Here is a 21,885-nt window from a genome sequence, read left to right on the forward strand (position 1 = left end):
TATGCAACTTTAGGGAAGCCTGTTACACGATATGTGCTGTGTCGTACTCCTAGGAGTCCAGTCAGTGGTTTAAAGCACACCCCCGCATTGCGGGTGGGGAGGCGCTAGATGTCAAGGGGCTCGACCGGGAGAGAGGGAAGATGAGGAAACGTTAATACAATTAGGAAAAATGCAGTCCGATTTCACTATTTTACTATTTTATACGACGAATATTACTGTTTTCATTATAATAATCTATAAAACTGTTTCCCTCCTGTAGTCTTCAAAACTAAAACAGGCAAATTGTTTATTGAACCACCACCGTGCTACAAGTTTATTCACAGACCACAGTGTGTGTGCGGTATTGTTTCATTTTGTGACGAATACTTCTCACCCTCCTCGTCCCTTCAAGTCATAGCTCCCTTCTTAGTTTCTTCTCAGTATTTATTGGTCACTCGTTATGTTTACTGCACTTCTCGAAAGTGGTGATTTAATTAGTGCGACTGTGGCCACTTTTAAATATAAGTTTTAATTGTGCTACTTCTTAAGAGACAATTTACGATTGTTGATTCGATTTTCTAAGGAATTAAAATAAATAAATGAAAATCCTAGTGTTGCGGAGTACATAAAGCGAAAAAATGAAGCAGTAAGAAAAAATATAAAAAACACCAGAAAATCGATTTGTTTTTTTAAATTTATGTATTTAAAACAACAATGAACATGTAGCAAAAAAGAAACTTTTAGTTTTGTTAGTATGTGTAGTGACATAAGTTTCAACCTACCTACCATCGAGACTGAAAATGAAAAATCCACACCGACCCCACCTGAACTCACAAATGACGAACCCGACGAAAATGTAGACATTAGATAAATAAGTGATAGTTGTATCGTAGACATTGATAAACAGTAATTTTGGCATTGATATTAATGAAGTCGATCTAAAACCTGTAAAAATATTTAGCTTTTTTAAAACTGACATTTGACTTTACAGTAAGACCAATTATCTATCTTACAAGAAGATACAACTTTCATTCTCAGTCCTGAACCATGTAAGCCCAAATGACCTTTTCCTGAAGTCCCAACTAGCAAAAGCTCTTTTAGCAGTTGTTTCTCTAGAATGAAAATCAATCGTTAGTTTTGGTGGGGATGAAAATGGGAGAATATAAGAAGAATTAGGAATATCAAATGTTAAGTTTTCAGAACGTGTTTTACGCATGACATACTTAACCAAGTATCTGACACAAAAAAGTCACATTCAGCAAAAAAAATAATGTGACTGATATATTTCCAGCTAAATATGTGGTTTGGAAGAATTTTTGGAATTTTGGAGAAAAACGTTAAAACTCTACCCAGTAGTTTGTTTTAAGGTACTGTATAACACATTTATGACATCTTAAAGCTGAATATTTCCTGGAAAAAATTCTTGAATCCGTCATTTTGGTGAGTATTTTGTACTTTCTAAACTTGTCTGTATACGCCACTGTTTTGAGTGCCTATGCGATGCAAATTGGCTCTCAATTTCTGGACTAAAACAGATGACTATTTTACATAGTCACTTATTTTTCTCGGATAGTACTCACATAAAAGTACTAATAAGGTATATTTGTAATAAGTCACAATCAAACGGTTTCCATCTGTTTTATTGTCTTAAAAATAAAAAAATAACATGTAAAACTATACAATATATTAAAGTGATGACAAAATGAAACAATACTATAAATATTGCACAACATTGTAAATATCCAATAAGAAAAAGTTGTGTCAAAATGTTGTCAATGCTGAAACACATAGTACTACTTCAGTAGGGAAAACGTAAACATAATTAACATTACCTGTACACCACAAAATTCCCTGAATACACTAAAATAACTGTTGTAAAAATAATAGCCTTTTCTAAGATATTTTGATGTTGATCTGAAACATCACTAATACTACTTATTATCTATTAAACTCGACTACTATTATTGGTCTCACCAATATCACTTGCCAATAGGCTATACTTTATCATTAACAATTACAAATATAAATATCATGATTGAATAGACTGCTGATCGTATCAGTTAGATGGACTCGATTGATTGAAAATATGCTCAAAAGCGTGTTAAATTTTCAATACAACATGGCGATATTTCGTACTCATTCTGCTACTTTGTACAAAAAGCGAACACCAATACATTTCAAAATTTGTTGCTGTAGGAACATTTATAAACAGAATATATTTGATTTCAATTAAGCATCGCATTGCTACTAATAAGATAAAAGCGGAAAGTGCTAATACAAAAAACACACAAAATAAATAATTTAATATTGTATCTATGTGTACATGTTTAGCATTAGTATTTATGATATAATACTAATTCACATCTAAAGCTTTTCAAACTGCGTAGTACATTAATTCAAAACGTAATATCACATTTATTTATCTTATCACTAATCTAAATACCACTAAGCAATGGTCCATATCTTTACCTGCTAAAATACCTCTAATCCCTTAGATAAGTTCATTTAGTTTTCCAAGTAGGATGTTGGAGTAAATAGTGATTTTCCTAAATAACTTTTACCTACACAATTTTATTTACAACTAAACTTAATGCTTTTAATCGTTATTATTGTTGACCTTTATTGTCTTTATTAATTCATTATTGAGAGATTTATTGTTACGCCTTTCTTCAAGTACGTTAAAATATGACGTTAAATCAATGAACGATTAAATATGATGATTCTCATTGAGTAAAGATTAAATTAGGGGTTTAAATTAAGAAATAGGAATAAGTTAAACTGAAATTTTCAGGATCTATCAGTTGCCAGGTCTGCCCTCTGCCAACACGTCATTGGCGAGTGACTGAACTTCCTGCCATGAGAACTGAATGTCCTCAGACTCTGTGAACTTCGAGCAGATCGCCAACCTCAGGAAGTACACGTCCCGGATCTTGGATGGCACCAGGTGGATTTTCCCGTTTCCGTTGATCCTTTTCAGCAGAGTTTCATTCAACTCGTTGGAACCCTGGAAGAGAGCAATTCCATGAGTACCATTTTGGGCATTGAAAATTTGTAGGTGATTAAGATTGGGATGCATAAGGGTTGTATTCCTGTGTATTTTGGCTAGTGAAGTTTAGATTTCCATGTCACGCTTGGGTACGGAAGCATTCGCAGTATGGAACATGTATTTAGAGAAGATATGCTTCTTCTGCTGTGGTATCAACTATAAGATTAGCAGGAACCTTCTCGTTAGTCATTAGAATTGGCATCATTTTAGCATCAATTAGGCATTGTTTTCGCACCCTAACTCTCCACACTGCACTAGGTCTGTAATCTTGTGGATTCAAATGCGGATATTATCGAGCACGATTACATTCATCATTGTAAAGCAAACTTTTTCACATTTTAATCCATAGTTAAAGCCTTATCGTTATTCAATAGTTATGCAGAGTGTCGACTTCACGCGAGAGATATTGCAGTTTTCAACGAGTTCGATTGATTAATAAACCTTTTAACAAAACTCATCCTGAGCATATGAATAGGACTCGAGTAAGATCCTAATAGTAATTGCATTGTTTTAACAATTCTAAATTTGAAAAAAGTTCTCATTAAAAGTATTGAGAATTTCCATGGTTAGGCTGTGAAATGTTCAAAACTGTTTCTTAGCGAGTACTTAAGAGGTAAGATGAAAATGTGTAAAATGTGTGAGTTCCATGTAAATCAATTCTGTAGATTCGGAAATTTTGTGGTGAGTCAGTCATAGTGGAATTTGGCTTTTACATAATTATAAGGATGTCACAAACTTGTTAGTAAATGCTAATGATATCGCAGGTGAGCTTATGGTAGACTCACTGCATCAATTACAATTATGGGGAAGGATCAAAAGTGGATAGATTGAAAATGCTAAACTCATTATTCTACAACATAAAATTAATGATCTGAATAAAAACTCTGTAAATCATCAATGTTTGGGAGTGTCGATGGCCGAGCGTTCTAACACGTTGGACTTTGAGTCTGAGTTAGAGATAACGCAGGTTCGAATCCTGTCTGTGGCCCTTGCACTTTTTATCAGTCCCATCGACCTTGTACTGTATCGACTTTCCCCCTTATTCTGTTTGATAAGACTCACTGCATCAAGCCTGGCACATGAGGACGGGAAGGATCAAAAGGGGATGGATTGAAAATGATAAACTCATTCTTCTACATAAAATGATCTGAACAAAAACTATGAAAATCATCAAATTAAATAAATTTGAACACACCAATATCAGATATGATATCTAGTGATTGAGGCATAAAAAGTACTGATAAGTAGGCCATATTATTGGAGTGTTATAATGTAGTGGGGGTAGGAGTGGCAACTGCGATTGAAAGGCTAGGGAGAGATAGTATTCTTATGATCTCGCTTTTCTTGGAAACAGATTTCAAGAAAAAATAGTACCCTCAGAAATAAAACATACCTTAAGCCTGAAGCAGACCAAACCCATGAGAACTTCGTGGATGATCTCAAACCGCTCGTCACTCTGCAAAAGTTTCTCAAACTCGTGGGCCAGACCAATCTGTTTTCGGATGTGTTTCTGGAGATTCTCCACGCCAAAAAGTCGCAGCACAAACCAGAGCTTCAGTGACCGGAACCTCCTACCCAGAGGGATTTGCCAGTGCTGGAACATTGAAGAGCTATTCAGTCTTAGTCAAGCAAATATAAAGACTGCTTTTAAATAAAACGTCGATAACTGTGTAAAACGTGATGTGCTGTACATTTAAAAAATTCGATCTGAATGATTCTAAATGTATTTGAGGTTAGGTTTATTAACACGAATTCAATTCTAAATGTATTTGAGGTTAGGTTTATTACCGCGAAATTTAATTATAAATTAATTTGAGGTTAGGTTTATAACCACGTATTCAAAGATTGAGTAAATCTTTGTAACAACATAAATATTGATATTAATTAAGACTAATGATAGCTGTAAACAATTACCCTGTAGTCTGGAGCAGATCCTTGCATGTCGTGTTTCAGGTAGAGAGGATCTACGTTGAAAGCGTCCACAACATAGGATGGGTCCTTCAGCCTGAATCAAACGGACAAAAAGGTTACAACTTCTAAATTATATGTGGCAATAAGTTTAATATTTATTTTTGAATGAGGGAAAGACCCTAAGACTCTGCACTTAGTCCTGAAAGGACCTTCGCACCTCCCTTGCTTAATTTATTCCTTTTTTTGTAACTCTCAAATCTGAGGCGTTTACAAAAACTTATTGGATTTGAAGGCTCCTGCTCTTCTGATGTCCTTTTTGCTCAAGAGATAAGCTTCAAGGAATTTTTTCCTAATTTTGCAGAAGCATGATCTGTTTGCATCCCGAATTTAATATTTGCACCAATCTTAAAAGGATTAGTGAACAATGGCTGTAAAGAACGAATATGAGATTAAGAAATAAAAATGTTTTAAATTGCAATTGGAAGTTAAGAGAGAACTAGTGTGCCACTTTTGGTAAAACCTTAAGACATTTCATCCTCTCTCTTATCCTTAAATCTTATAAGACCTTAAGTTTACTTTGAGTTGTCTGTCCTATGGATGAGTTAGATTAATATCTTCACCAATATATTTGTCAAGAAAGAAATTGGTTTAACAGTACAAGCTCAGATTGGGCTGTTGCACAGCTGCTACACAACTTAAAAAGCATTTTTCCTTATTCAAGAAAATTACTAAAATGCTATAGATTCTTACCACATTGCTGAACAGTCGAAAGTGACCAACATCCACTTGTGAGGGTTGAAGTTGAAGGAGTCCGCGAACTCGACACCAGACATGAGATAACGGTACTCAGGGCAGATGAAAGCAGAACCTAAACACATTACAAGAATAATTAGATTTTAATCAGTAATCTATTTGTGTTTCTATTGCATTCAGTTACACAGTTACCTTGTCCCCTGTTTAGATGAGATAATTTAACCCTTAATTATTTCTTTTATTAATACTTGAGCCATTTTTGCAGTTTTTGCAGCTTTTAAGGATGATTTTAAATAATCTTGTTTCCTTCTCATTTTGACAATCAGCCACCCATTTTCTCCCATCTCTAGCTCTCCACCCCAATCTCTCCTTGTCTCTCTCTCACTCAGGAGAGATACCAACTCACCCTTCTCACGCTTGTTAGGTACGGGAGGAGAAAAGTGAAAACAATAATTGAAGTTATAGTCAAATATACTCTGATATCCCATATGCAAATAATTCACATCATAATGAGGGTTTATCTACAGAAGAGTTTATAAAATCTATGCTTTAACTTTATTAGTACTCATCATAGTGGTGTGTATATGACATTATTTTGGGGAGAGCGTTGACACATTGGGTTATTTAAAAGGTACAAAATAACTTCCAAAAATATGGGCCCAAGAGTCTTCTCCTAGAAATCATTGAGCTTTAAGACCTCATAGATGTGTTCTAGCTTAAAACAAAGTACTGGGTGCAGTTTTAATAATTGTTTTTCAAAATTCTGGGGGTCTTGAGCCCCTCCCATATATATGCCCATGAGTCATCACAATTTACATTGGAAATTGGAACAAATTGGAAAATGGAACACCATGTAAATTGGTATGGTTTTGGTCTTTATACAGAGTGTTCCTAATTTCTATGCACACTGAAGGGATCTTGAAACTAAAAGAGGATCAAATATTAAATTGACAAAGTTGTGCGTAATAACAAGACCAACAAATTAACTTGGCCAAGTTGATTATTGGTTGCGTAGTTCACTCGCTGCGATCAATAAACTGATTTTAGATTTCAAAATGTCAAACTGTTATAGATTTCTTATTAATGTCTAAATTTAAAGGTTTTTTTTTACATGAAGTCTACATGAAATTCCTTCTAATTTTTAAATATTATAATTAAAAACTTTTCATGAGCAGCAAGTAGGAAGTGTAGGGTTCAAATAATTTTTTTTAAGCACAGTGATTTAGTTTTTTTACTTTGTATTAAGACTATGTACAAATAAAAGAAATAGAAGAAATAAAAAAGGAAATCTAATTGATGGTTAGATAAAAAAATGTTATCTCAAATCTAGGGTTACATGTAGGGTAAACTTTTGGACTTCGAAAAACTTTCTTTCGCAGAGGGTTTAAACGCCTCCCCCTATGACATTTTGAGATAAACATTAAAATTACACGTCTTAAGACAGGACACATTTATGAGATCTTAAAGCTCAAAATTTCCCTGGGGAAAATTCATGAACCCCAATTTTTTGAGGGTGTTTTGTACTTCCTAAACCTACAAAGTGTGTCACCTCCTCCCCAAAAAAGTAGAATTCATTTATAGTTCAATGCTAAAGCCTTCATACCTGCATAGGCAGCATCGACATGTAGCCAGACTTCTTCTTCCTCACAAACAGGACCGACTTCATCAAGACAGTCGAAAGCACAGCAGTTTGTTGTCCCCAGGGTTGCCACCACCTGGAAACAGAAATTGTTATGTTTTATTACAGTTTTATTACGTTAGTGAAGCTTCTTTTATTTTAATTATTTATTATTTATTTACTTATTATTCGCAAAGGCAGTGCCATTATTAACTTGGATCCAATTGGAAAATGCAAGTATCTAAATTCGGTACGACAGATATAAATATAATATACATACTCAGAACAAAAATAAATAACATTAACAATAGATATACATATAAAATAATGTTAATTCTTAGAAATTAAAATTAAAAGATATGTTTGTGTAAATCCACCCTTTACTGCTGGCACACTTTAAGTAAAAACTTTTGGTTAAAGTTGGGTGAGGTTACTGCATTTAACAATTAACAAATTTGTGACATTTACTAACTAACTAACTTTGGAGAATGTTCTGAGTAACAATTTCTTTTCATTTGAAAAAAATGACATTTATTTTAACTTTAGTTTATAAATGTAGTGTCTACAATGAACTTACAAAAAATGGAATCAGACCATCGTTCTTGTCTTTCTGGATGATGTCTTTGAGTGTATCTCCCCTCATCTGGTACCTGTCATCAGCTGGAATGGGTTTCATTGTTACTCCTCCGAGTAGACCTGCTCGTTCTACAGAGGAATGTGCCTGGTCTGCAACATTAACAACAATAAGAGAAATGATATTTCATTTCCTAACTGCATTCTACAGCAATTTTCTACAGCCACGATTTGTTTATCTAAGTAAAGAATTTATCCAGATTCAGTTTTCTTATTTATGTTTGTTTATTTAGACTTCTAGCACATAAATTTAAAGCATCAGCGAAAATGTAAAAATATCTCTTGTTAAGAGTACTAGCTTTATGAGTAGGGCTTTAACATAAACTAGAAAAAACAAAGGTCCAATGACATAACCTTGGAGAACACAATGTTTGGCTAAGGACAATTTATCCTTTAAAAAAACGCAGTTTTAGTCTCCATTGTATAGATATAAGATAAGTGATATGCAAGATTTGTCATCACAACTATAAAATTTCAGTCTTGCAGTGAAATATAATGTTCAAAGTAAGAAAAAGTTTAGAAATAACAAACAGTCTACTAATATGGATTTTCTCAGAGACAAGTAAAATGCTTTAAAAACTTGATTAAAGTAACATATATAGGCCCTACACATAATTAAAACAAAACTGTTTTTTTTAAATCAGATTATTTTCAAAATATGACATTATTTGATCATTCAATAAAGGATATTTCAAAATGATTGAAACAAAGAAATTGGTCTATAGTTGTTGATGCTGGTTTTTGTTGTGTTGGTTGGTAATGACTTATTACGTTCTTTGAAGACAGGCATGTTTTTTAATTTAAATTATCTTAGAAAATGCTCTCACTGATACAAGAATTTAAAATTTGCTTTAGTGCCATGGTATCATTAAAATTGCATTAAGATTTTAAATATCAAGAGAAAGACTATAATAAAAAATAAAAAAAGGAGTTAGATCATTCTTCAACTATATATTGGTTTTGGATTTCAATAAGTCCTCAAGATACAAGTTCTAAAGTGCAATTAGTACCTGAACAGTATCCGACAAGCTTGCGGACGATATCGTAGTCTGACCAGTCTGGGTGTTCTTCCTTGACACGACGTATCATCTTGGCTTTGGCTCCCAGAAGCGCAACCAAGGTAGCCTCACTTGCTGTTCCCTACATTATAAAGAAAAATCTTTTTTAGATTGCTACAAATCACTATTAATGACACAATAATCAGTTTTGAGTCAGTTCATAATTTATCATAGTATTTGAAAAAGCCTTTATGGATGTTCATAGTGAGGAAGGAGAAGATGAGAAAATTTACTGCACTTATATCTATAAAGTCTTCTGAATGGTTTCTGGAATGCTCAGCTATTCTGGGTGAGTGAGGGTAGAATATTGGAGCCATATTCTGCCAAGATCCTACAGTACAGTCACCAAGAAATGGGAACAGTGGGTGTTATCCCAGGTGGGTGCCACCTTGGAAGAAAGGGAGTTTTTTTATCTCCATCATTTACCAATGAAAGTGAGGCAGTGGAGTATTTCCCTGACGTTTAATCTTCTTCGATAATAAAGGAATCCAATTCATCCCCAACAATCCCCCAAGACCTATCAATCGAACTCCAATATTTTAAAATTTGCAGCTAGTCATGAGCTACTCTTGAATATCCACTTGGTAGCCAAGATATAAATGACATTACAATGTTCTCTATCCAGTTTACTTAAGGATTGGAGCAGAAAGTTCAAGAATCAAGAATCTTTATTGTCGACCCACAATAACTGCATTGACAATGTCATCAGATGGTTTATACATATACACAGCATAACACCAACATTAAAGAATAAAATAATACATACTACATACTTATGGTAAATAGTATAAGTCACAAAGCATAAAAACTAAAAGAATAAATTATCTACATTACAAGAAAGCATTTCGTCTTCTGTATAAAAAGCTTTTTGTTTTAACCATTTGGTATAGAATAAAATCATTAAATAAAAAATAGACTATGAACTAGACTTTGAAAAATCTGGATTTGAAAATTGGTACACACAACATACGACCTACAAAAATGAGGAAATGTATGAAATAAAAGATGCCTCGACTGAAGTAATTCTGTGTTACATAATTCATTTCCAAATGGAGGTAAAACCCTTTCTTTTTTTGGTATATGAGAAAATCATGAAATAAAAAATAGACTATAAACTAGACTTTGATAAATCTGGATTTGAAAACTGGTACACATAACGTATGACCTTCAAAAACTAAATATATTAAATATGGGACAGCTCAACTAAAGTAATTCTGTGTTTTATAATCCATTCTCAAACGGAGGTAAAAACTCTTCATTATTTTTTAATAGTTTATTGGTTATGAGAACATCATGGTATTTTAAAAATCTAAGCACTAATCATATTCACCTGAATAACTCCACCGCCTTTGCCCCCGGAGCAGGCAAGGAATGGTGCGGGAAGGTCAAGCATCTTGCCGAGCCAGTCCAGCATCACGACTTCCAACTCTGTGCACGCAGGGCTTGCGATCTAGGATCAGAGAATCACCATTACTGTAAACTGAATTTATTCTGAAATACCATCTTCATATAGTGAAAATATAAAGATTTACCCAGAAAAGAGTGGCACCTAAAAATAACTGAAGTATTACATCTGCTTTGAAATGATTTTGGTCTGCAGAAGAACGCAGTGTGTTGTTAAATATAACTTAAACACCTGAATATTTGTTACAAGTTAAGATGTTCGCTACCTAAGTGTGATGACATCCATATAACTGGCTTGCTTGGTTGCCAAAGTGCTAAAATTAAATATACTGGTAGTGACAGTCTTTTCAATAATAAGGAGTATAAGTTTAGCAGAGAATTAGTGGGGACAAATTTTGGGGGTAGCCGATGTTGCATGTTAATTGATGGGTTGTCTAGAGAACCCTTTATAGCTAGGAACTCTATTGAACACAAAATAAGGATAGTTATAACCAGTGGCGTATACAAGAATGTAGCCACGAAAAAATGTGGGGGGTCCGGACAACTGATATTTTTCCTTAATGGACAGAAAGTAAGGCCCCATTTTGTTCCTTCGTGACCAGTTTCTTTGTTGGGAACGATCTTTCAGCAGTAATGTCAGTAATAATGAATTATTTAAACAACAATAATAGTTAATTAAAAAAGTAATTGAAAAAATTAAAAATTTTGGGGGATCTGGACCACTTGGACTCTCTTGCTGGCTACGTCCTTGCCCTATTGAAATGGGGGGTTGTCCAAACCCCTTGGGTTCCCTCACTGGGTACGTCCTTGTGTATATATATAGAAAATTATGGGGGGGAGTCGGACCCCTTGGAATCCCCTCGCTAGGTACGTTCTTGGGCATATATAGAAAATTATTTTGGAGGGGCTAACACTCTGGGTGGTTAAGGATGTATAAAATACTTTCCAAAAGTACAGGCCTGGAATCTTTCCACTGGAAATTTTTTAGCTCTAAGACCTAATAAACGTGTTTTAGCTTAAACAAACTACTGGGTACAATTTTAATGTTTATCTTCCAAAATTTCAGAGAGACTTGATATTATACTGTTCGCCAATTGATTAGTAATAAATCTGTAATGATGGCATCACTTTGTGATGATCTGAGCTTTGAGTGAAGCCAATCAATACAAAAATTGGGAATATCTAATTGCGAAACAAAAGGTATGAAACACTCTGAAATTTAGAAATTTAACTAAAGAACAATTATTTTACATAACACAATATAATGTTATTTTCATTTGTAAATAACAATTTTCTAGAGAATTGTGATTTATGGTAATAATTAAAAATTATAGTATACAAGGCATTTGTTAGGGATTGTTGATGTAGACTCGTATGCTACTGTCAATGCCTCTAAGGTATATGTAAGTGATGCTAACCCAAGTGAAACCGATGCAGGCGATGGCATCACTCAGCATGTCAGCTACGATGGCAGGATATGAGTTGGCAGTGGGGAAGTAAGCATGGAATCTTGGTGAATGCCAGTGTGTAACCTGGAACATCAAAATCATTCAATTTCACTTTGATGCAAGCTATACATTACTAAATTACTAAGGTGACCTAAGAAATCATATCTGATTCTCTGATCTTGGTTTTGTCCTCTTTGCATAATATCTCTCGAGTTGTTTAAACCACAATTAAATAATTTAAAGACAGATTTATTGTCTTCAAATAGTTTTAAGAAGGAATCATACACCCATGCGGGAATAGTCCTCAACAAGTACTTATTGGCCAAAAATGGAAGTACAATTATGTTACAGCAAATAACAAGCCTTCAGATGTTTAGGTGATAAAAACATGTTGATGAAGTAAATACGATAATTGGGTGACTTTAAAACATGGCTGCCAGAAAATGGTATACAAAACTTTAGAGTGAAAGTTCTGGGAACTGAAAAAAGAACCCTAAGGTAATGTCAGAATTCTACTTGTTAAAATTTCTATTTACACTGTTTTTTAAAATATTTTTCCTTCTATTTATTAAAATAACTTTATTTACTATTTTATTAAAAAAATATTCCTTAACTAATTACATGTTTAATGTAATTGTTAATAATTTCACAGCAGTTACATCAAAAGTTCAACCTTTTAATGTACAGACAGAAGAACTAGAGGGTCAGAATAATTAATTGGTTGCTTAGTCCTGAGTTTTCCAGAAGCTGAGATTTTCCATTGGGTATAGGAAGTGCAAGATGTCTGAAGCTCTCTCATAGGTCATGTATTCAGTCTGAGGTCGCAGTGACAGAGTGCTCTCATTAAAGAGGTTGACTGTTCCAATAGGCTTATAGGCTGAGTTCCTTTGAGGCCAGAAGCTATGTTGCAAATTCACAAGCAGGAACATCCTTCAGGGGTTATATCATAGCAGGGTCCTCAAGTCAACATGGGGATGGAAAACCTTGATAGGCTAGTGCTTCCAAGACCTTTAATTGCCTGAGAATCCTAGAAGCTGGAATGGTCCTTAATTTTTAAGCTTCGAGATTCCTCTAAGTGGAAGTTTTAAAAACATAAACGGGTTATAAAAGCCAGAAGGATTAAAGGTTGGGACACACATATCCGCACCGCGCCCGACACGTGAGTCGGCCGATTGTTGTTGGCCGTCATACGGTGAAAAAATTGCAGCGCAGTATTCAACCTGCAAGTCCACACATGTCCGCACCGACTCCAGACCGTCGTGGCCGCACCGTGCCCGCACCGTCACCGATATGTGGAGTTTGAATTTTGACGGGCACGGTGCGGTCTACGAGCGGCATCATATGTTTGTTTACTGTTGCGTTCTTCTTTTTAAAAATATTTAAGTAGTCTACACGTTAAATTTATTGAATTATTTAGTATAGCCTACAACCTCTACATCCTGGGTTCGCGTACAAAATCATATTTATTGATAAAAGTATTACATTTTCTTTCCTTAGAGTAAACTAGTCATATTATCTTATTGTGCATATTTTCTTATTAACAAAAAATTTGAAAACCAATGTTGTACATTAAGTGATTTTAAACAACTAAATTCGAATTATGAAAAATCTATAAACATTTTTTCCATTGATTAAAAAATGACAAGCATGTAATTATTTGAGCAAAAATCTATTTTTCTTTGATGTATTGAAGTTACTTGATAAATTTATTCCGGTATTTCGTAAGAGTCATTTAGAATGTTTCTACGACATTTTTATTTTTTTTATTTCTTCACTTTTAATAAAGTAAAAATAAAAATATTTTATTTACAATAAGATTTTCAAGCAAGAAAAAAACCCATGTTTAAAATAAATAATATTAATAATAAATCATTTATTTCCCCATAATAACAAACTGAATATTACGAATAAATATTATTGCCAGTGCTTAGTAATAAATAATACTATGACATAACGTATTTACAATAGCAGTAAATAACAAATACAAAAAAATATTTCTACTTACTTTATTTCTAATTTATGTACTTAGAGTAATAAAATATAAAAAGTAGGTTACATCCTTTTAGATTTTTCTTTTTCTTTAAACTAATAATTAGGCCAATAGATTTACAAAATAAGGGAAATTTAGGTACCCCATAAAAGGCTGTGCCTGTGTTGGGGTATTAACTATATACAAAAAAGGGTAAAAAATAAAAATAGCGGAATCGAGCAAGAATGAAATTATAAAAATGAGTTATTGGAGCTTATGTAGTAAATAATATACTATTACGCATCAAAGTTTAAATTTAGTATAACTAGTGTGCTGTATTAAACAAAAAGGATTTATGCATGATTTACAATTCAAATATTAGGCTTTATACATGTAACATTAAATATTATATTATAAATAATTATTTTATAATGCTCTAACGTGTCTATTTAAATATTATTATAATTTAGCTGACAAGACTAACCATCCTAATTTATTATCTTAAACATACACTCATTATCATTTTGAACGATCATCCATACTCTAAGTTTTTTTAGAAAATAAATTTATGTTTCTACTATTTTTGACTAATTCTGGCAATACATTATTTGTTTTCGGAGCTATAAAAAGAAAAAATTTGTAAAATGTGTTTTTTGTATGTTCTCCAGTATATATTTTACAAATATCTAGTATGTTTTACAAATTATTATAAAAGGGCTTGTAACATGGCAAACTCTCTGGCATCACACACTATAGCTCTTGGGTTTAATACAAAAAAACACCAAATATACTGTTTATAGTGTATTTGACCGAAATTCACTGCAATGAAACACAATGAACAAGAATTATAGGGATAAAACATGTAACCAAGATAATGATATTTACAAATTTTACATTCTAGCTGATTGTACAAAGCTTTACTGTAGCATTGCAATGTTTCATTCATCACAGAGATTAATAAACATAACAACAATGAAATTAACAATTATCTCAAGCAATACTTAATCTTCCGAATATTTTTTAAGTATCTGTCACTTCGATTCGAATTCAAAAGAAACATGCTCTAGTACAAACAGTGAGATTGTGGGCTCTCGGACTGCATACGGACATGTGTGGCCTCACGGTAACCGAGCCGAGCCCGCACCGACAATCGGCCGACTCACGTGTCGGGCGCGGTGCGGATATGTGGTCCCAACCTTTATAGTGCCAAGGCTAATTAATATTAGGATATTCAATGCGCGATGTGCACATTTTCAAGGGTCGTGTGGTTCAGTACACTGACGTTTCAGTAGCTAAAGTATCTTATGAAATATGATGAAAATGTACCTCAATCTTGAGGTCAGGGACCGAAAGATTTTTTTCAAAGTAAGGGTTATAATGCTTAAAACTAGGTTAGGTTTGCAATGCATGAAGTGACATGGTTACATTTTTTTTACAAACTATCTAAATAAATCGGATTTCAGGAAAGAGTTCTAGTGATAAAGTTTGTAGGTTATATTGTAATGTCTTGTATCTTGAGAACTATTCTCTGATCAAAACGTTTAGAAATACTTGACTTTTGTTAGTTAACATCGAACTAACCAGTAGTGCAATAATAACAATAACGGGATTCGAAGTACAGTTTAGCTTGTTTATTTCTGCAGTTAGATGTATAAAGTAAATGATTTACAAATAATAACTTCCAGTTTTTATGTTGGTAACAATGGTGCGGCAGTTTTAAACCGAATTACGACTTTAAAATTAACAAGTTAGAAACTTTTGACTCAATGAAGACATAATTGTTATACAAGACTTACAAGTGTATTGTATCTAAGAATTAAAGTTTAGAATTTTAAAAATATATAAAAAGAAATTTATTAAATTGTCATTTTACATGTTATTCTCGACTGATCGTTCAATAGTGTATAACCTTAAAATTGCCCAGAGCGGTATTGTCTCGGCGGTCAGGCGGCTTGCGTGTTTAGAAAAGCAGGCGCTGTCGGTCGCGATAAATTAACAAAACCTGCTAAATTAAATCGGGTTTAGTAATTAAACGTTTTAAAAATTGTGGTTTAAAAAATTAAACACCCAAGATAGTGACTTTAGGAACTCCTTAGTAAGACCAGTACCGTTTGTTTTAACCGCTTGGTCAAGAATAGAAGAACAGTTAAGATAGTAATTTAATAACAATTTATTGTTTCCCCATAGATACAATTCTAAAATTTTATACTCATAAACAAAACACTTGCGCCTGTCTTGTATAAAATTTTGGCAGTAATCGTATGTCAAGTTTCCGACTTAGAATTTTGTTGCCAAAGTTGCAATTTGTTTAAAAAGTGCCAAACATTTAGCACTTATATCGGTGTTACCGACATAAAAACTCGATGTTATAGCGTGCTTTTTTTAAAACGCAGGACAAGCTAAATTTTATCGTATGTCCTGTTATTGTAACTCTACTGGTTGTTTTGTGCACAGACAACTATGTAGTTTGTGGTTATTTTTCAAACTGGAATATCATATGAAATTTTGTGCCAATCATGTGAAGGAAAATTCAAAGAATAATGATAAACTCGATGGCTAGCCTCAGGGTTCCTTTAATCAACAAGTACTGATTTCCTAATTGCGTAAATTAAATATAGATTGACCAAATGCTTAAAGAAATTATTGATTTTTATAAGTTAGGTTTGAACTCATGATTAAATTTGGCATCACGAGGAATGTATATCAATAGACAAATAGTTCCCAAATAGTATCAATGGAAACATTAGGAGCGGCGAAAAGTACGAACATTACCAATTCACAACCCAGATAAACTTATGAATAAAGTTTAATTCCAGTTCACCTTCATCTTATTGCAGCGTCTGAAATCATCAGTGACGTCACAGACTTGACTCTCGGAATTTGGACTCAGGTTCGTCTGAAGGGATCCAAGAAAGATCCAGATAAGAGGAAGGTGAACTGGAGCAAAACCCAACATCCACATTGAATCAACCCTTCCCACCATAGCTAGGTTATGTCAAGATGGACTTTTAAATGTTTTAGGCGCAGGGAGAAGATAATCGTCCAACTCTGATTGTTCAAATAAACCTACAAGTAAAAGTAGCTCTAAATTTGAAAATGAGGAAATTGGAATTTTAAATGTCTACCATTTTTTTGTACCGGATAAAAAATCAAGATGACCTCCAGAATTACAGACTTAAGGCATTGTTTTATCCTTATAACCCAGCTGTACAGGATCAAGTTTTAAATAAGAGCAAATATATTCGCTCCAGTTCCAGAATCTAGTATTTCCAAGGTTCCAGAGGGAAAGGAAGTTGGCACGAGCGCAAGAAACTGAAAGTGCTCAAGATCCTGTTACTGGAGGGAGCGAGAGGTGGTGACCTTGAGCGCAATCTGGGTCAGTATCAAGGTCACGTGTATTTCTGTCGCTGATATCTGTCTTTGTCTTTGTGGAAGTAGGTGGTAAAAATTAACAGTTAAATGATACGTAGTGGACACAGTTTTGAAAATAAGGAAATGTATAATATTGATTTGTCTGATATATTAATTTAAACGCCTTCCTGGGCCGAAATATATTAGATTTTAAGAAAAGTGACGTACAAGTGGTGTACCCAAAGTTAAAAATGTAGTTTTAATTAGTTTAACTATTTATTTCAACGGTTTCCCATTACACATACTTGATATAATATTGCGCAGTAAATAAAATTTAACTAAAAAAAGTTTAAAACTCAACAATAATAAATTAAATGCGTTTGCAACAAATATAACAACCAGAAGAGAAACTAAAGTGCATATATCAATTAACAAGAACGCAAGTTTAAAATAACAAACATGTAGAGGTGGAACAGCTTTAATTTAGTCAAAACTACTTGATGGAAAACAAGTTAAAATTAGTGCATTAAATTAATTAAAGCACATAAAAATATTCTAAGAACAAAAAATACTAACTAAAACGAAAAACAAAGAAATATAAATCGGGTAACAAGAATAAACTTAACAAAAACAACAAGTGCAAAGACAATGTTGAATATTTCTCCCACTCTAACAAAAAAGAGAACAATTTAGCAACTAAACAATGAGAGAAAAAGAAAGAAAGAAAGCCAAGACTTCAGGTGGCGTCCGAGACATTCTTTGTAGGGACTATATATTGCCAGACCGGAATTAAATAAACAATTCTACAAGAAATATTACATTAAAGCAGTATTATATTGTTTAATTTATATACTGTTTTAACAACGATGTAACATCGAAACGCATCAGCGTAATATTTTTTTACATTTTAGTTACTGACTAAATGTATGTAGTTAAGATCGTATTTAAATATTGTAAATTTTGCAGTTCGAGAAATATACAGGTCTTTTTAAAGATGTTTGTAAAAAATTGCATTTGTTTATGAAGCAATGAAAAAAATTTGGTTATACTACGCTTGAAGAACCTATGGCGAGTATGAAATTCCTTAATGAACATTGAGCAAAGTGCAAATGTTAATTAATTATTTGTTCAAATGACTGTTGTGCGACCTGTTACAACTTTGAATTACGGGTGTTTTTACACTTTTAAGTGAAATTTAACACTATTTTTTGCATTATTTTTTATCCCTTATCTTTCTACTCGAAAAACAAAACACTTCACTTAACAATAGTTTTATAGGTACCTACTGTTGTTTTTGAGAGTGTCAAGACAATTTTAATTACTTGTAAGTTTAGTTTATTTCCGTAAGAATCTTTTTATTTTTTGAACATTTTTAAAGATGCTAAGATATAAACGAAGCAACCTTAAAAACAAAACCACAACGAAATACCTTTAATGAAGAGAAAACTATTTTTAATGCGTGGAACTGAAAAAAAAAGGAACGGCGATGAGGCATGGGGATACAATCAGTTCGAGGGAGTGAAAAGTCTTACTTACTCCTGGCATGATGACTCTCTCGATGTCCTTCATGACGTCCTGCCACTTCTCAGGAGTTTCAGGAGCCTCAGATGGTATCAGGGGTCGCAGATATCCTGGCTCTACAGTTGGCAACACTCGTCTGTAAACACAGGAATGCGTTAAGGTCAAAGATACCGCAAAATATTGGGCGTCAAATATATTTTACTTCTGTATCAAATAGAATAATTCACAACTTTAGCTATATTGTTTTATGCAAGTGATTTCAAAATTTGGAATCTGTTCTTAAAATATTCTGAACTATTCCAAAGACATTGTTTTCATCCCTTACACCGCAGCCTGTGGAGTTTTCAACCACACTCAATCTCTGTGCCCCAGATCAGTGACGTAACTATGGGGTGATGAGGGGGTAGACCTCCCCCAAGATCGTAAAAAATTTAAATAATATTCATATACAGGAATTCAGCATGTTTGAAATACAGCAATGAAACATTTTACTTTGAATTAAGCTTAGATAATTTATTGAAATTTGACTTATTCAATAACCCCCAATGTGATGTGTACTTCATTAAAATTCTCCCCACCTTCCTCCTAAAAGCCGCGATCTAATTACGCCACTGCGATCATTTAGAGCACTCGTTTGTTGCTATCATAGCTTAATTTTCAGGCCTTACTTAGACCGGGTTTTTCCCAGGATTTTATCGGGGCCCGGGGGTCCGGGCCTGGCCTTGCCACATGTGTATTTGAATGGACCGTGTCCATGGACAATAGATCGTGTCTATGGACATGACGGGGCCCGGACGAATATTTTTTCTTAGGCCCCCCAAAACTGAGTACGGCCCTGATACCAACGAAATGAGGTTTTTTATTATTTGTTGCCTTTAATGATAAAAAAAAACACGACTTCAAATTGGATTGCTGGTTTACCAAAGCGACTGCAAATGTTTTTTTTTTATATAATCAACATAATATTAAAAACAATTTAGTAATTAATCATAATGGTGTATTAATTTGACAAAGTAGACAAGATGTGCTCATATTCTTTGATGTTACTTCGTAGATGCACACTGAGAGATGCTTTGTCCTTCAACTTCAGGACTCGAACACACAGGTCTTAAAGGTGTTTAAAATTTAGCTATTCAAATTTAGAAGACATTCATAATTTCCAATGTTCCAATGTATATCAGCATGTATGGTACGCTGTAGAAAGGGATTGCAACAACGCCCCTTATTCTGTAGGAAGAGTCATGCGAACTTCCGGTAACCTACAAATAAATGTTGTTTATGCAGTGTATTTTTGCTTGTTTTCTCCAGAAGAGTTCCTAGAGCAGTCTGTTAGTAAACACCATTACTGGAATGTTTATGTGTAGAATAAATGCTCATTGTTTCCACATCTATGGAGCAACATTTGTGAAAGGAGCAACATCGTCCTTGAGTAACAATCCTTAATGTGAAGGATCATTGCCAACATCATCAGCATTCAGCAAGCAGTCCTGCAACGTAACTCTGGACAATACTGGAACTTCAACTGTCTGCATGCAGTTCAGTGATCCAGTTAACTGTTTGTAAATGCTATTTAATGTCTAACTGTTGCCACACTGGGTGTACCTTTTGCGATGGTCAGAATTTGCCGTTACGCAAGGACGTAGCTACGAAATAATCTGGAGGAGGTCAAGACAAAATTGGGGGGCCTACCCCGGAACATTCAAAATTTTGAAACTTTCAAAATTTAAGAAGCAATATTTTGCACAAACTTGTTACGTCTCTGAATAGGTTGTATGACGATTGGTATTTGTAATTGTGAAGGCACTGTAGTAGGGTGTGTAATATTAATTGATATTGATTTGACTTATTTAGTAATGTAGTTACAAAAAAAATAGGTGTTTATTGTCTGCAAAGTGCATAGTTTAAAGTGCATAGTTTACAAATCCAGATTGCAAATTGATATTATGCAAAATAGTTTTTACGAGAGTAAAACTCTTATTGACTTCTGAGTTATCTTATCTAGTACTTGCAGTGGAGAAACCAATATTTTCCCGTGGGGACCAGAAAGTGCAGTCAACCGCTTCATTCTCCATTTTGTTCCTCAAAAAGGTCTTGGCACATTCCAATGTTTGAGAACGATCTTTGAGCAATACATGTCTGTAATACTGAATTATTTAAATAATAATAATAATATTTTGCTAAAAAAGTAGTTAAAAATTTGACAATTGGGGGGTCCGGACCCCAAAACTCCCTTGCTGCTACGTCCTTGCCTTTACAATGGGCCGAAGAAAACCCACCTCTCCTGAACCACGTGCCAAAGTCGATGATCCAGCTCTGAGCATCCATTCCAAAACCACATCACGTTGGGAAGGATTGATTCAATGTGAATGTTGAGTTTAACTTCAGTTCTTATTGCAGCGTCTGATACCGGACGCTCTCACAGACTTGACTCCTGGAATCTGGAGTCATTTTCATCCGAAGAGATAAAAAAAAATAGTCAGCGACGAAGAAGCTCCAAATTAACTCTTTACATAGTTTCTACATCTATGTCCAAACCTGTTTGGTCCAAAGTTGAATGTTTTAAACGACAATAATTCTTTTTGTATGCATAAAGGCTTAACCTGCTTGTCATAAAAGCGTACAGGATTTCCTATTATAACTCCTCATAAAATATGATCCTTAAATAGGAACGAAACTCACTTTTTATCTAGATTTATTTTAATCATTACAATGTAAATACTTTTTATGTTGGAACTATATTTTTCTATTTGATATAAATTTGTATTGTATACGTAATTAATACGCTGTTCGATTTTCGGTATTACATGATTTTTGATATGTCAGATACGTTTTTCTATTGCGATTATTCGCAGGGAGAAAACGGTATAAGTTTGGAAAAAAGTAAAAAGCTACGATCGGTTTTATAAGTTTTTGTTTATCTGTGAATACACGGGATTGGTTGTGAAAGTATGTTGAAAGGACGCAACGAGAATAAACATACGACTTGTGTATAACAATAATTGTATTTTTAATGTCGTAAAACATTATCTCTTTGACGCGAAGGTTATTACTACTACAACAACATATATATATATATATATATATATATATAGAGAGAGAGAGAGAGAGAGAGAGAGAGAGAGAGAGAGAGAGAGAGAGAGAGAGAGAGAGAGAGAGAGAGAGAGAGAGAGAGAGAGAGAGAGAGAGAGAGAGAG

The 21,885-nt window shown here is 33.8% G+C and overlaps 1 protein-coding gene across 1 annotated transcript; it reads right to left on the bottom strand.

The window, feature by feature from the left end:
* Nucleotides 1–1,845: 1,845 nt before the first annotated feature.
* LOC124365341 (aromatic-L-amino-acid decarboxylase-like) lies at nt 1,846–21,016 on the bottom strand. The gene is made up of 11 exons (XM_046821316.1): nt 20,968–21,016; nt 18,707–18,843; nt 11,821–11,934; nt 10,329–10,448; nt 8,951–9,080; nt 7,885–8,033; nt 7,293–7,404; nt 5,687–5,804; nt 4,940–5,030; nt 4,419–4,619; nt 1,846–2,983 (listed from the first exon to the last, which is right to left on the bottom strand). Exons 1-11 carry the CDS (start codon nt 21,014–21,016, stop codon nt 2,777–2,779), a joined length of 1,428 nt encoding a protein of 475 aa, XP_046677272.1. The 3' UTR covers nt 1,846–2,776.
* Nucleotides 21,017–21,885: the final 869 nt, after the last annotated feature.

Source organism: Homalodisca vitripennis, chromosome 6 (genome assembly GCF_021130785.1).
Source record: "Homalodisca vitripennis isolate AUS2020 chromosome 6, UT_GWSS_2.1, whole genome shotgun sequence".
In the NCBI taxonomy this organism is placed as follows: domain Eukaryota; kingdom Metazoa; phylum Arthropoda; class Insecta; order Hemiptera; family Cicadellidae; genus Homalodisca; species Homalodisca vitripennis.